Source organism: Colius striatus, chromosome 3 (genome assembly GCF_028858725.1).
Source record: "Colius striatus isolate bColStr4 chromosome 3, bColStr4.1.hap1, whole genome shotgun sequence".
Lineage (NCBI taxonomy): Eukaryota > Metazoa > Chordata > Aves > Coliiformes > Coliidae > Colius > Colius striatus.
Window position 1 is genome coordinate 5,271,805 of NC_084761.1, and position 16,704 is coordinate 5,288,508.

General features: G+C 41.3%; 1 protein-coding gene across 2 annotated transcripts; it reads right to left on the bottom strand.

Moving 5' to 3' along the window:
* Positions 1 to 1,004: 1,004 nt before the first annotated feature.
* TMEM114 (transmembrane protein 114) lies at positions 1,005 to 15,780 on the bottom strand. 2 transcript variants are annotated; one of them, XM_061993478.1, is made up of 5 exons: positions 15,494 to 15,780; positions 14,315 to 14,395; positions 6,478 to 6,615; positions 3,681 to 3,920; positions 1,005 to 1,243 (listed from the first exon to the last, which is right to left on the bottom strand). In XM_061993478.1, exons 1-4 carry the CDS (start codon positions 15,675 to 15,677, stop codon positions 3,688 to 3,690), a joined length of 636 nt encoding a protein of 211 aa, XP_061849462.1. In that variant the 5' UTR covers positions 15,678 to 15,780; the 3' UTR covers positions 1,005 to 1,243; positions 3,681 to 3,687. The 2 variants fall into 2 exon arrangements, with proteins under 2 accessions (XP_061849462.1, XP_061849461.1); XM_061993477.1 differs by lacking the exon at positions 6,478 to 6,615 and having other exon boundaries at positions 15,494 to 15,756.
* Positions 15,781 to 16,704: the final 924 nt, after the last annotated feature.

Below are 16,704 nucleotides of genomic sequence, written 5' to 3' on the forward strand. Positions count from 1 at the left end.
CCCCATCCCACTGTGTTGCTGGTGGGGAGGAGGCATGAAAGAAAGGAAAGAAGGGTGGAGGGAAGGTGTTTTTAAGATTTGGTTTTATTTCTTATTATCTTACTCTGATTTGATTGGTAAGAATTAAGTTCTTTTTCCCCAAGTCAAGTCTGTTTTGCTTGTGATAGTAACTGCTGAATGACCTCTCCCTGTTCTTATCTTGACCTATGAGCCTTTTATATTTTCTCCCCTGTCCATCTGAGGAAGGGAAGTGATAGAGAAGCTTTAGCGGCCACCTTTAGCAGCATCCAGGCAGGGTCAACCCACTAGACAGGTCTATTGGCTTCAGAGCAGTGATCAACAAGTGCATAGAGTTGGTTTAACTGAAGCTGTGCCTGAACCTGAAATGTCTCTTTGGTCATGAGAGGCAGGAAGGCAGAGACATCCAGACTGCTCTGCAGGAGCCAGCTCAGGAATAGCCCAGATCCAGACTGAATTCTTGCAGTTTCATGTCTACTTTATATTCACAAGCATCTCCTCTAAATGGTTTGTATATCTGCAGCTTTTTCACCCTCAAGGATTCCTTTGACCTTCCCTATACTTCTCTGCCATCCATTGAGAAAACCTCTACACTAATTACAAGTCCTGGACAGTAGCTCTGTGCACTCCACCTGCTTGAACTGTACTGCTCTGCTCAGTCCATCTGGTTTTCCTCCCTTTAAATGTGACCAATTACCTATGAATTTGCAATCCACCAGAAAGTAACAGTCAATGTCCCCATCTCAGTAACACATTTTGGGAAAAATACAGAGAAGAACTGGCTATTAAATAAACATTAGTTTTAATAAGAGAATGAAGCTGATAAGGTCACTTGTATCATGTATTACATAGTCCTTTCCAGGCTGTTTTCCCTTTCTAGCATACCTCTTCCAAATGTTCGAGGCTTATTTGACTATTCCAAACCATCTTTTTTTTTCGTTTGTATTCAGAAGGAATTTCAGATAAATTCAGGGGTTATACAAATATTCAGGAGCAGAAGATTCTCTTTATTACCATTGTGCCAGATATTGCAGGAAGCCAGAATGAGAAATTTAGAAAAGCCATGGAAATGAGAATTGCTCAAATTCAATAACAGATTCATTGGCCTTCTTAATTAGATTTGTCCACTTGAGTATTTTATATTGTAGCTGCATAAATATCTTATAAATACCTACCACATGTGACACAGGCACTTCAAAAGCATCATATAAACTGTAGGACAGATCTGCGGAAAAAGTTAAAGAAAAATATATCTCTTAGTTCTTCCATGTCTTGGTAAATAATTCCCAGCTCTGAGATGTCATTTTATTTCATTTTACACTGTAAAAGAACATCTGTAGTAAATATTTTAAGAATCATTCAGATGGTATTTTAGTTCCAGTTTACAGTGATGTCTGAGCAATGTCACACAAATTGTATTATAAATAGTTTTACCAGCACCAAAACATAGAAACGTTACATTTGTATATAATTCACTTAAGCACATGGAATTTTGGCTACAGAGGATTCTTATTCTTCTTATAGAGCTGATTGGGTATGCTTTAACTTGTAAAATGACTCAATTATACAGTCCAAGCATAAGGCAACGTGGAAAATATGTGAAAGCCAATGTGGGAGCAAGTGAGAATTATGAAATTGTACTGGCTGTTCACAGAATTCCTACTGCTCAGTCTATTCAGGATTTCTAGCCTTATTTCACTCTGATAATAAGCAAGGTTTGCCAACTAAAGTCTGGGATTCAGAAACTCTGGCTTCATATGACCTTGGACAGGTTTTCTGCCTCAGTTTTCCATTCACAGCATGGTAGTTATAACATTTCCTTGTATCTCCAAAGACTGCAGGCTCTCAGAAGCAATGTGCCACTATTTTTTGCCAAGTAATTGGTACTATGGGACTAAGATTAGAGCCAAGCTCAGTAACTGTGCAATCTTTAACACAAGATACAATGATAAAACAGCTCTGATATTTAACAGAGGTAGGTAAATTATGCCCTTTGCACTACTGGAGACAGTACAAGGGACTTGCCCGATGACACAGTGTGCCTTGATGACACAGCTCCAGAGTCCCAGTCTTGAACTGTAATACACTGAAGTCCTCCAGAAATACATGATCTAACAGAAATGTGGTGGAGCTGTTAACACCTTCAACTCTTTATTCAAAGCCAAAGCAGCCAGAGGAACATTTCTTCATTAACTGCAGTAGGCACTGAAGTAAATCTTCTCTTAAACAGTATTACCCAGAGGAAAAACTGAGAAAAACCAGATTGCTTGGCACCTAAGATGAGATTCAGCTATCCTGTGTGTTTACTTTTACTCTGCAGTTTTCAGCACGAGTTAAATGCATTCTAACACAAAGCACGTGCACAAACTCCATCAAAAGGAAACATCACCAAAATTGCTACATAGAAATGGGGAATGTATCAGATTCAACTACTACATTACAGAATTGAAAAAGCAGCTTGCAATAAGCTGAAAGAGATGAGTATGTAGCCTGAAGACCTGACAGACTGAGGCTGGCTACAGAAGTTACAGAAAACATCTGAAAAAGCAGAGGTATCTTTCTCCTGCAGTACACTCACCACTGCACTTGAGATCTTCACAATCAGAGTCACTACCATCTGCAGGATAACTAGTATCAAGTCACAGCATCTAGGCCTTACATCCTTTCATTTTATCACATCACCAACACTTATTTTTAGAAAAAGACTAATTTCTCTGTTTTCACCCTATAAGTAATAATCTTAGGAAAGAGAACATTGTGCTGTCTCTCTTCTTAGACATTACACACAGCTGACATGGATTAGGCTTCTGGGTTTCTCTGGTTTCTCAAATCATCTTGGTTTTGTGTGTTGTCACAAAGAAATAGTATGATTGTGGTACAGGAGAGAGGACAGCCTTTTTTGGGAGACATCAGGAAAATAAAGATCCTATAAACCCAGAAGGTGTACACCCAAAGATCAACGTTCACCTCACTAGATGTCCTTGCCATGCCCTAGTGCTGAGGATTATCACTGCAGTTGTCCAAATATTCTGAAGTTCTTCCTACTCTAAATATTTGTTTTCAATTTTACTTTGCACAACCAAACCACATTAAGAGAGGATTTTTACACCTCACACTCTCTCCCTGCGTTCAGGTGGACAGACACTACATATCCCTATGGTCCTCCAAAAGCAGCAGGAAGATCACATCACCTACCACAGAGCAGCTTTGCTGCTACAGGCTGCCGACATGACTGGAATCCTCAGCCTACTTATCAGGAGTCTCAGAGGAGAAACCAAAAGCTAAGTGGATTGTGCATGCTGGTCTGCCAGGTACTCTGAGGCACTTTGCTGGGACAGCAGAAAGAAGAAAAGAATGGAAGAAATGTGCCTTGTTCTAAGCAATGAATGAAGATGTCTTATGAGCTGCCAGCTGAAAAGAGTTTGGAAACACTAACACTGCAATGTAGTTTCTTCTAAAGTCACAAGAGCTTCCTTCATGACAAAACTTGAAATGTTTTACTGATTAATTAGAATCTTTGTGGTTTACAGCTAACTGGGAGGTTTAGGGCAGCTGGCAAGAAACTTGGTCACAGCCTTGCCACTTTCATTAGCCCTAGTGACCAAATGGACCAAGCAACCCCCATTTCTAGGCTCTGCAGGGTTCTGTTGTTGCATTGATACCTGTTGTTCATAACGCCTGTTCACATCGCCTTTTCAGACCCACAACTCTTGCTGCCAGGAGAAACACAGCACCGGTGAGCACTTCTGCCACAAAGGAGATCCAGACTAGGGCCAGGGACCAGCCAAACCTGATGTCAATTTCTACCAGGAGATCCTTACTCCTCAGGAGGCAGACAGCTTCCTCGAAGGCAGCAGCTGAATACGCGATATAGACGCTGATCCCAGTAAGTGTAACAAGAGCTATGAAAGAAAAACATATTCAGCTAGTCAGCATCCATTGCAGAAATTAACATGAATTAATTATTTCTTAGGGCTTCTTTGCCACTCCTTCCTGTCCACTCAGGTCACATCACCAGTTAGCCTCTGTTTACCTCTGAAATCCAGTGAGGCTGGTTTTTGGGGAAGGGAGAGAGGGAAGTGGGTTACTTCAGTCCAATGTGCTTAATGTGTTCTTACTGTCAAATATCAAATCAAAATAAGTAACAGCAAGCCTCCCACAATAGAAATCTACTTATGTCTTTTACAGATACCCAATGCATGCACATTCCTGTTTTCAGGATTGTGTTGTAAAGCATCCTAATTTCTCATTGCTGTGCACCACATACAGCTGTCTCCCTCTAGGCAAGAAAGCCCATGGAGACAGAGATTCCTGCATCTCAGGGCGGTGAACTGAATTTAGGCTATTTTCTAATTCTGAGTATTGCTTTGAGTGTTCAGTGTAAATGTGTTGGTCTTCACAGTCAGCTCCCAGCAAGTGTTGTGCAGTTGTGACTATCCATCACTTCCAAATAACTGAGCCAAAGACATCCTTGGAGGAGACAAAAAACCAAATTAACGGAGGCACTCAAACAAGAAGCCACATGTTTTCAGAAGGAAAGGACTGTCAGCAGACTCAAGGAATGGCACATCCAGCACAAGTTCATGCTATCTCCTAGGCCTGGCATCTATGTCACTCAAAGGACATACAGTAACTAAAGTCACTGGTTCGGTGGCTGGAAAGACACGTTGGAAAGGTGATTTAAGGCGTGCAGTCCAGGGAAAGTAGATCCTAAAACATTTGTAGGACAAGATAGTGTCTTATCTGACTTTCTGTTAAACCACAATGTAAGTCTAGATGAGTCTGCATGTTTTTCCAGAAAGATGAGTTTGAGTAGAGGCAAACCAAGACAGAAAAGTACTGGGTTATCCAACAGTCAAGATTCACACTCATTACTGATTTTAAACATGCTAAGAGTCCTTTGCAAGAGGGAGGCAAATCCCTTTATACCCATTAGCAGCAGCAATGGAAATGATTGTTTTGTTGACATTTTCAAGAAGGCCCGCTGAGTTCTGTGATCCTCTTTAAATGCAGCCACATTTCAACTAAAAAAGGGAAGCACGTAGATGTCTCGGGATGCAGAACATTTCAGTTATGGTATACTCCAAAACACCCATGTTTCTGGAACTTTGTAAAGGGGAATATCCTCTCAAACTGTGCATACCTGTTACGTGCACAAAGCCTGAGTGCAGCTGAAACAGCTGAAATAGACTGAGCAGGAGGAGGGTCTGGTCTCACACCAAAGACGACCCTGCAGTCTGCTCACGCTGTCCTGGGAAACAGAACTAGTTGTATCTCCGGAATATGTTCAAGCACCCCTCTCCTAATACTATCTTTGTGTTTCCTTTCCTTCTTTGCCACCCCAAGTGTCTTAGAAAGGCACAGCACTCCACTCCTCAGTGGGAAAATCATGCTTTGCACTTCACAGCTTTTCATCTTTCACTTACCATTTGGAGTAGTTTTCAAATAGCCTAAGCCTTTTAGTGAATCCAGCTTTCTGATGTTATAAAGCAACAGAACTCACTTTTCTTTTCACAGAGGAAAAGCATAATGGGAGGTGGTTGGTCTTTGTAAGAGCATTTCAGACTAAAAAGGTCAGTCAAGACTTTGAGACAGTAGCATTTGCTTCCAGTAATCTCTTAGCATTCTCTTCTTAGAAATAGGACTCTATGATCAGGTGATGAGGCCTAATACTGAGAATCCCCTTTTTTTGTTGGGAAAAAAATCTGTTTCAAGTTACATTGTGAAACATACTAAAAGTCTACCTGGAGAAGAATTGGAGATGACTTTAAACCAATTTTTTCTATTTTGACAGAGTGGTTTTCATTTGAATTCCTAAATGACTAAAACACACAGGTTTTGGCTACACCAAAAATGATAGAAAACAAAATGTCAAAGAATTTTAAGAGCTCTGAATTGAAATGTTACACTCAAAATAAGCCTTTGGAGTTTTGTTTTGTGACCCACAGTCTAGAGACACCACTTGTTCAAAAGTAGCAGCAAAGCTAGGCCAAGAATGCCTAGCAAGACTCTTTTCAGGAACTTGGAAAAACCAGCAGTTTTCTTAACAGTTGTGAGATGTCTGCAAGGCTATCAAACCCCACGCTTTACTAATTTGAAAGTCACTTCATTACTCCATTTCCTCGTCTGTAAAGGATTTGGACTCTGTGCTGAGTAAGTATTAAATCTGTTGTGTTAATGGGCACAGCAAATGTGTTATGTTCAAAGTGTGACTCACTCCCTAAGGATGCATGATTGTGTGTGATTATTTGCCTTTCCTGACTCTCAATGACAGCTTTCTATTCCAGAACCCATGTATATCCCAGAATCAGGAGCTGAGGAGATATCAAGTGAATGAACACCAGATTATTGTGCAAGCAAACTCGTGCTTAGCTATTTTCCCCTGGAAGACAAAGTGATGTTTCCCAGATATAATATGTTATTCTTTAAAACAGTTATACTGGGAGTTTGATATAGTACCTCCAAAAAGAAAAAGCAGTCCCGTCATGAGAAGCAGTAGGTAGGCCCTGGCAAGAATACTGATGAACCCAGTCATTCCTCCAAAAATCATCAATATCAGGCTGAGGGGCATCAGGATGACAAATGTTCCATGCATGTCTAAGGAAAAATGAAGAGTGTTAATATTTCAATGTCCTATTACAGTTTCATTGGATGTACTAATAATTATTGAGTGCAGAGCCCCTGATCAGGATAAAAGCTTTATTCTGTGCTGCACAAACAAGCAGCTGGACAATCTCTTGGACTTTCGGTTCGAAGTGGCGGAATAAACATATGGTATGAAGTAAAAGGTAACATACAGAGCAAGCCCTTCACAGGATCACAGACTGTGTTTCTAACACAGGGACCACAAATATAAAGGCTATATCAACATGGATATATTTAAGCAATTAAACTGTTCTCAGATATTCAGCCTAGCTGGATAACAGGTGATGCACTGGATATGAGGTAGTCACTGACAACCTCAATAAAATGTAGCCCTGGTTATGTGAATCATACAGATCACAATGAGTGGCATCGTTCTGCTTGAGTGGTGAGATCCAGCAGATGCTTTGGTTAAACACTTTCTTTTCTGTCACATGTCCTCTCCTCACCAGATCTAGCAAATTGTTGACCTTTTCCTTTGTTGCAGCTGACCATCAACTAGATGTAGATTTTCCTATCCAGCTCTATGTCTGTCACTGTTTTCTACAGCAGCTTCACTAAGTACATTAACCTATCCTGATTGCTTCCTCCCATGCTAAATGTTTTACATTACTCTTTCTTGATCCCTATAACATTTTAATAGCTGTGTAAACAGAAGGTTGCTATGTATTCTTCATATCACGCTGGTTTTTCCATCATGAACAATCCTTGTGTCATTGTTCCCTCTCATGCAATCTATTGGCAATGTGCAATACAATCTTTTCTAGAATATTAACAAAAAATAAAGTGCAGAGTTATTGAGAAAGGAAAATTTAAAATCCATTTTCTGAAGGGCTCTAGGCTTCAGTGTCTCATTTAATTACACAGAGGAACAACAATACAGTATTAGCTGTTTCCCAAGGAAAAGGAGTCTGGTAAGAGATGACAGTTTGTGTGTGATCAGATGATCCATTTTTTTAGGTCACTGTAACTGCCCACTGAATTGGAGGTGTTCCACCTGCCAGTGGCTAAGGATCCAGTTTATCTTCTTCAATATCATTATAAAGATAAGATACAATCATGTACCTATCTCTGTTCACTTCTAGAACCTTGGAAGTTTATGAAGAGCCTGAATGGGATAAAGGCAGACACTGTGAATTTCTTTACTTGAGTGGAATGTAGTTTCCAGACATACTTACTAGTTTTGCATAGTACAGAACATGCTCACAGGGATATGTCTGCAAATCACAAAGTTTCAGGAGGTGACCCTACTGCCCTTCCATTTTGTTTATTTGCATTGGTATTATATTCTCATATTTAGTCCCACATATGCCTACATCAGGATGAGTCGATGCTCAGAAAGTATTAATTGAAGGGAGCACCTTCTCTCTTTGCTTCCAAATCTGAGGCTATTCCCTGGGCTTTCCTTCAGCAAAATTGGCCATGACTGCTGTTGCTGGTGAAGAAACCCAACCCTACAGCAACTCCCAGACACTAACGGTCAAATCAATCTTCAGCTTACTCTGTAAAAAACAGTGAATTCTTAGTTGAATACAAAGATGAGAAATAGCCATGGAACTTAGTTCAACAGTTTTATCTAGTTAGAAGTGGTTGTCAGGGATGTGATGTGACCTGACATGACAGAAGATAAGGCTCTGAGTATTGCCTTTCAGAGCAAAGGGAAAACAAATCCATACCAAAGTATTCTGCTGGGGAGTGTTACAGATTGCATTAATGATCTGTGGCAGCTGCATGCAACATCAGAATAGCTCTTAATTTTATGTCCTCTTCAGTGAAACCATAGGTTTTAGGGATATCTCAGCTGAAACACACAAATCTCACCATGACAAAGCCTTACTTTTCCTACACACAGCTGGGACCATATTTGTCATGAATTACCTGCAGCTTTTTTCAAATCAAGTATTTAATGGATTGGATTTGGTTAAGCAGTACTTTTGTCACCTCCAGTGTTCCAGTTCAATACCTAATACCCATCTGTCCTTTTTCTATGAAATCTCCAACTGCCTAGGAAACTTCTTCTAAAATGCTGCCATGGAAACTACTCAGGAATCTGAATTCGTGCAGTCTGGCATATGATATTATGCCATTATATTCCCTGATTAGAGGGACAGAATTAGTTTATAGAAGGACATGACTTAAAATATCTTTACTGTGCTTCTGTCTTCAATCATCATCTGTGAAGGAAGCTAAAGCCTTAATTTTGCAGTAATTTTAGTGTTTTTAAGGTTATGTTGAAATACATATTTATACATTATGTGTTAAGCATGTAACTGCCTTCATTTTGATTAAATTAATCCAGTAGTGAAAAAAACCCCAACCTATTTGGGGCAACAAGAGATATATGCACTTTCCTGTTAAAGCTAATTTAGTATCCCACATTTATTTCTCGGTGCTTGAGTTCCCTGTCAGTCCAACATGAAACATACAATTTATCTTCAAAATACTGAAACAAATTGATGAACATTTTTATATTGCTCCTTTTTTTTTCTAATTGTTTGATCCAAGTTAATGAAGTTTTGCATCAGCTAGCCCAAGCTGTCTTACTACAGGTCTGACCAGATGTCTGAAAGAATGACATCTGAAGTGTATGTCCTGATCTCTCAGTTTGGCAGACATTTCTAAATTACCAGTCAATACAGTTGCAGTTGAGTTGTATGAGAAACCTGTGGAATGAAGTAGAAACATTGAATGGTATCAAAAGTAACCAACTGCCAGTCTAGCAGTTTTGTTAATCATCTCCTGTTAACATGCTGGAGTTTAATTGTTTCAAATTACCTTTGGATTTGTTTGCACTTGTAATAGCAAGTAATGTCCAGAAATCTGTAATAGTCACCTCATCAGAAATACTCCAAATGGCAGCAGCTCAGAAGAGCTTAATTAAGGACCTGTTCATCTTCCCCAGCAGTAACTAAATAGCTAGTTAGAAAGACAAAAGCCTCTAGCAGAAACAGGCTGCTAGCAGTAGCTAAAGCCAGTAGGACTGCTCTGGAAAGATTTGGCAAAGCTAGGAAGAAACAGTGCACTGAGAAAACCTGACCTGCCTGCAAGAAAGGAAGGAAACAACTTACAGAAACAAGCAACAGAAAAGAACTACTGTGTGGCTAAATGTGAGACTTCAGGGCTTGAATCTCTGGGACACAAAGGCCTGGCTTCCCTCCTGTTCAGCAGACAAAAAGACAATGGTGGAGGACAGCTCACAGGATTAGGGTACCCCAGGATAATGAGTGAAGCTCTGGACTTTGTGTTACATGTTTTGGCTTTGTGCTTTTCTCATGCAATAAGTCTCTGAGCTAAACTGGAAGACAAAGTGCAGAGAGCAGAAACAAAATGATGCTAGACTTGGTACAGCTGGGCTCTGATGGAAACCTTCATTACTAAGAGTGGGTAGAATGACAGATGTAAGCGATGCTGTGGTTCACATTCCATTGCCCATAAAGACTGGAGAGAAGCATGAAAGCAGCTTGTTAGTGACTGTTACAGGGTCCCCATGCTGTAAGGAAATCCAGTCTAGTTTAACTATACTATTGAACTAATTCTGTTGGGGAAGAAACCAAGGCATCTGGTACATTATAACAAGTGAGGTATCAGTAACTGCCCCCACTACAAAGATCACTTCCCTGCAGGAAGCACTAACTTGTCTGCAGCCTCACAGTTCCAGCTACACAGATGTCTAAAAAGGAAACAATAAAAATACTCTGGGGAGAATAACTTAAGCAGTTGTGCATGGGCATCTGCACACTCCAGCCTTGGTTTTATAACAAGGAAAACATTTTCTTCCAGACATGTATAAGTGGAAACCACATCCATTAACTGATCATCTCTGGATTGCTCAGGAGCAGAGGAGACAGCACTAAAAAGTGCCTCATAACAGGAAATCACTGATTGGCCGTGATGTTTGTGTCACTAACAAAAAATCAGGATTGGCACAGGCTTAATCATACCTTGTAGGCACCTAACACAGGTGGCTTGCGTGTCAGGGGCAAACCAAGCAGCCACTAATAAATAACAGTAGTTCCTCTCTTGTTATTTTTCATGACAGTAGCCCCAGCTTTGCAGTGTTGCTGGGAATCTGTACCAGCCATAACTGAGACACACAGGAACAGGTTACTTGAGTTTCCAAAAAGTTGAGCTCATAGAATAGTTTTGCCAGGACACATTACTATCCAGCAAACATATTACTTGGGTTTTTTGACTGCTCATCTGTCCTGCAAAAAGTACTTGAACCAAGACCAGAGTACAAACTGATTTTGATTAGAAATATTTATAAAGTTGTCCATTTTGCTGGGATTACAGTAGATTGAATCCTGCCATTCCTTCTAGGCACCACCATCCCTCTCTCTGTATGTCATCTTCAGCATTCAGATGTGGGTTTGAATGTTACGTTTCTTCTACTGGAAAATGGTGAAGCTGCCTCAGAACTCCTAATGCAGCTTCCTTTGAAGTTTGAGTGATGCCCTTCTTTCACCATTTAACAACTGTCTGAATTGTGGAAAGTGACACTTTCATTTTAATCCTGTAAGGGAGAGAGGAAAATGTACGTCTCCAGTAAAAAGGTGGGGGGTTTGTATTAAATGCAGACATTTCAGAAAAGCCAGTGGTAGGTAGTCTAGTGATGTATTTCTTTAGACAGTGGTTAGTGTTTTAAACAAATATATAACCTTGCCATAATATAATGTATAGTACCCAAATATTTTCTACATTGTGTGTTTGAGCGAGAGAGAGGGTATACACCATATGTTCAGGTGGAGGGAGTGGCAAGAAAATAAATGGAAGCTTAATGTACAGAAGGCATGCTTGTGTCTAACCCATTAGAGAAATTGCTCAAGAGTACTCCCATGATGTGAAAACACATCATACTCAGCAGGTTAACAAGACTTCAGTTGATTGCCTAAGTAGTACTGCTGGTAGCACAGAACTTAACTTACATGCCCAGTTGTTTTCCATTTGCCAGAAGGTCTATTTGAAGTACACAGTAAGCCTAAAAGGAATCTGCTGGAGATGAATAGGAGATAGATTGGAAATGTGGACAACAGGAATTAGAAGGCTTTTAATTCTCTAATGAAGGGCTTGTCTCTTGGCAGTGACCAGCACCTCTGTTTCCACTTAGACCCAGCTTTTTTGCTCTCAGGTATAGACTTCCTCCCATCTTTTTGGAACTTACATCTAGTTAAGACATGCCAGGAAGAGTACAGGAACTGTGAGGAATGGGGGATGGGATTCCCAATGTGTTACTTAAGTGCCTGTATTAGGAGACAGTCCTTCTAAATTTTTTTAATAAGCAACAATATAATATCAGCAATAATCTTGCTGAATAATCAGTAAGAAAGACGTTTTATGTTGCCAAAGCTCCTGAAATGCAGACTGCCAATCAAACGGTGAGAAATACGGGTGTAGAGCTAGTCAGAATGAGGCTAATTCCATGTGAATGTGCCTCACACAGACACCTGCACAGGCACACATAGAGCAAAAAACAATTTTTTTGAAGTGATTGATTCAAGCTGTGCAATTCACCTGTTTGCCACATATAGTAACAATGAAGAAGTTGCTATAACTACATTGGAATCCAAGATTCTAGTTAAAATGCGTTGCAGATGAAGGTTTGCCCTGACCTGCCTAAATAAGATTCAATGACCACAGAAAACGTTTAAGAAAGAAATGTAAGACTGAAATGGAAGTGGACTGAAGTTCAGTACTTCACAAACCTAGATGTCACTTAGAAATATCTACATTTCTTAGAAGTATGAAGTACTGACATGGTACTTCATATATTTAGCTGCTATCGCTGTGGGTCTGTAGCCTCACCACACTGAAATTGCATTGAAGCTGAACATCTAAAATATCACAAAGTTCACTCTGTGGGGCATTCTAATAAAAACTGGTAGGTTTTTTCAGTGATTGTATCTTTGACTTCTTTCCTCATCATATTTAGGCAGACTATGCCTGCTTATAATAAAAACCTTGAGTGTCTCTGCAGACCTGAATTCTTTGGCCAGAAATCTAGAAACAGTGCTTGATATGACAGCAAGAGATTAAAAAATTCTCTGAGGCTCTAAAGAGTCTGTAAACATAGTCATTAATCCAATTTTTACTCGTATTCACTATTTTCTTCCAATTGTGACTACCAAAGAGCTGTCCTTTGTTTCCAAGCCAACACAATTTTTATAACCAAAAGAGCTCTGTAGAGCCTCTGGTTTTGTTTTTGCAGAAATCAGCTTTCATTAAAGAGCTGTAATCTAGAACCATCTTGCCTGAGAAAAAATTACAGAAGTATCTTTTGCAAATATGAACACACAACTTTTGAAATGATAATAGTTTTATCCTGAAACTTTAGACTCTCCTCAACACAACAGTTGAGGTGCCCACACTTAAAACACAATCAGTTTGGTTCAGTTCAATTCACTTTGAATCCTCAAAAGCTGAAGTAGTCCAGCAGACAATCATTCTCATTTACTCTCACAGTTTTTAGCAACATCAACTAGCTAAGGCCCTCTGTATTAAGCAAGGAAGACTAAAGAAATGGCACCTTTCCATTTGGAAGCACAGAGAGACAATCTGCACTGTTAGTCTTGAAGCTGCCAATATGTTTGTACAGCTGTTTCAGTAGCCTGCTGGTGTCTTATTCCTACTTTAACCTTCCAGCTGCTGTTGTAACTCAGCTGCATCAGTATCTCATAGGCTTACTTTGCCACGTGTGCTGCACTTTTATCTGTCCCATGAGATGCTGCTCCAAGAGACTGAAGACATTCTAAGACTCTCTGAAGGACTGTTCAGGGAAGTAGCTGGTTTGGGGGGAAAGACAAACATTTTAAGACACAGGACAAATGCATATATTCTGCTTGCAAGGGGAAAACAGGCAGAGTCAGAGAGGAGAGGTGACTAAAAAAGTTGTTTTTTAAAGCAAGCTCATATAGAAGCATATATGAGTGAAGCATTGTGCAGAACATGATGCAAAGCAGCTAAATTGCCTTTTAGGAAAAGCTAAAAGTATTTCAAAAGCTTTAGCTTGGAATTTCTGAAAATATTTTAACATTGACAAATGAATCTAGGTTGACCTGCTTCTACAGGGGGGTTGGACTAGATGATCTCTAAAGGTCCCTTCCAACCCTTACCATTCTATGATTCTATGAATCTGAAGAAAAAGAAGTACCAGCCAATGCAGTTAGAAACTTAATCTCATTGAAAATGATGTTCATCAAAGGCTTTGAACACTGCTTTTAGTCATTGTTTTACCATCTTAAATGCTAGCATACTTGAGGGGTTTTTTCAGTGCAAGGAATCCCACTGAAACAGTAGATAAGCAGCTGTCTTAAACATTAGTTTATATGTGTACACGAGCATTTTCAGGGATCAAATTCTTTCAAAGGGATTTTGAACATTTCTGCTTTCTGTGTTTAAAAGCTGTGTACCTTCCTGAGCCACTCCAGTCAGAAACACCTTGCTCCTGTGGAAGAAATTAGCTGAACTTGACATCAAACAGATAGTTATTTCAAAAGCAATCCCACTTAAAGACCACATGCAGTGACAGATACTGTACAGAAGCAGAGTTAAAACACTGTCCCAAGGATCTCCTCCTCTGAATCAGATATGGGACCTTGCAAGTGGCTGAGGAGAGAGAAAAGGGTGGATGGAAGTATAGAAATACTACAGTACTCACACAAAAGCTGTCTGTGTGCATCAGTGATGTTTGCATTCTCGTGCCAGAAGGGGTTTATCAAAGGGTAACATTCACTCCTCACTAACAGAAAAGGGAAAAAACAATGAGAAAAAGTTATACTATAATATCTTATTGCAATATAACTTCTACTTTTTTTGGTTTTGTGTACATATAATTCATATAAAACTGCTTTAAAAACAGTCATTCCTTGGTAGGGAAGGAAAGGAGAGGATTTTTGGTACCCAGTACTAACTAACTTCTGCTCCCATGAGGCCTGACCACTGAAGTCAAAAGGGAAACATCTCCTCACTGTAGAGAGGCTCACAGGCTGAATTCCTTCAACCTGCTCCTTCTCCCCTGCCTCGCTGCAGGTAACATCCTTTCCTGACTACAACAAACATTATTTGTTTTTAAAGGTAGAACCAAACCCAAAAGTAATTTGCCTGGCATTCAGATTAAACTAAATGAGGAAAATCCCACAATATACACATAGGGTTTATTGATCTTTGATTAAAATCCAGAACTATGAAACACCAAGCAAGATCAAATACTGTGCAGTTACTTGGTGAACTTGGAAAGTCTTCAGCCAGGATGAGATTACATTAATTTTATTTATATCTATATTGTTTATATACATGGCAAATAAATAATATTGATATTGATACCATTTATTTTATACCAATTATTTATGTAAGCTACATACTGTTTGACAGTCTTTACATTTATATCCTTTATATTATTATTCATCACTTTAACAGCTTTAAGCCAGAACTCTTGTATTTTAATTCATCTGGTCAAATGAAAACACAACTTTTTCCTCCTAAATGGTTAATAGTCATTATATTAATTTGAATTAAAAGTTAATGTAAAAGCAGGTTACAGTAGCAGAAAATTCGCTATCCCCACGTCTCCTTTGGCAAGTCACACGCGAGAGTACTCCACGCAGAAGTGCCGCCGGGTAACGGGCACCGAAAGGTGAGCGGGCTGTTGTGCTGAACTAGTGAAGCGGCAAAAAAAACCCGAACCGGCCGCAAAACCCGAAGCGGCCGCAACCACCTGCTACGGCCCCTGCGAGGGCTCCGAGAGCGCCGCGGACACGCGTGGGCCGCGGCAGGAGGGGCGGGGGCGGGCAGCTCCCCTTGGGCCCCCCTCCGCGCCCCGCCCGCCCCGCGCACTCACCGCGGCAGGTCCGCCACAGCCCCGAGTGCGAGCTGAGCGTGTCCGTGCCGTTGCGGGACTCCTCCAGCTTGGAGGCATCGATGATGTACCAGAAGTCCGTGGCGATGGCTACCACGAGGAAGACGAAGCTAGAAACTCCCACCAGGGCCACGAAGAGGGAGAGGACGCCCAAGTTCACCTTCATGCTGCCGCCGCCCCGCCTCGGCGAGACTCTGCGGTCGCGCCCGCGGCGTCTCCGGAGTGGCCGCGCCTCGCCGGGCCAGCGCGGCCCGCCGCAGGTAGCCCGCCTCGAGCCCCGCCCCGGCGGCGGGCAGGGCTGGCTGTGTCCCTCCGCAACTCGCCTGCGGCCGGGCGGAGCGGGAGCCTCGCAGCCCGCCGCGACGCCTCTGCCTGGCCCCGGGCGCCACCGGCCACTGCTGCTGGCCCGGCCCCGGCCCCGGCCCCGCAAGGTTCTCCCTCACGTCCTGCCTGTCAGCCCCGACCACCGGCCCGGCTCTACGCCGAAGCTGTGAGGGAGACGCTAGGCCCTGCGCACTCAGGGGCAGCCCTCAAAGAGAAGATCTCCTTAGAAAGGGATACCGGCTTCCTCATAGCTTCGGCAGCTTTGAAACTCTCGGGTGGTCTTGCCTCAGAAGGACAAAAGCTTGCTTATTTCAAACACCACTGCCCCTGAGAACAGGAGGAAGCAGAAGCTGAGGCCTGGGGAGCAGTAACAGTGCTGGTGCTCTTAAGCCTTTCTGCTGTTTTATGTATTTACAAGAGATTTCGTCTTGTCCATTGCCTTCCAGATGCCAACCTCAAAAGGGCAGATCTAACCTCATTTGAAAGGTGGTATGAGAGAAGGCAGTAGCATGGCAATTGCGTGATGCAGTGATGTCAGTACTCCGCTCAGGATCATTTTCCTGCATCACTGATGGAAGGAAGGACACAAGCAGTACACCCTCTTCCAAAAGCTTTGAAAAGATAGGTAGTTCCCAAGGGCACCACATGTTCATGTGCTAAGCCACACTTCACCTAGCGTCCTGCTGATCTTCAGCCCGCCGAAATCTGTTGGATAACAAGGTAAACTGTAGTGACACAAACTTGGTTTTAAATCTGCAGAGCATTTACTTTGGAGTTTTACTGCATCACTTTATACTTCACTGGCATAAATATACAGTGCAGGTAGAGTCAATAGGACATCTTGGGTTTTTACTTGTAATTCACTTCAG

Bases quoted from the DNA above. Each gene is read 5' to 3' on its own strand.
- TMEM114 (XM_061993478.1), bottom strand. From the start codon at position 15,677: ATGAAGGTGAACTTGGGCGTCCTCTCCCTCTTCGTGGCCCTGGTGGGA. The intron at 6,616-14,314 runs GTGAGTACTGTA...ATTTTTCCTTAG, and splicing joins TGCACACAGACAGCTTTTGT to ACATGCATGGAACATTTGTC. The intron at 3,921-6,477 runs GTACTATATCAA...TTTCTTTCATAG, and splicing joins ACTGCTTTTTCTTTTTGGAG to CTCTTGTTACACTTACTGGG.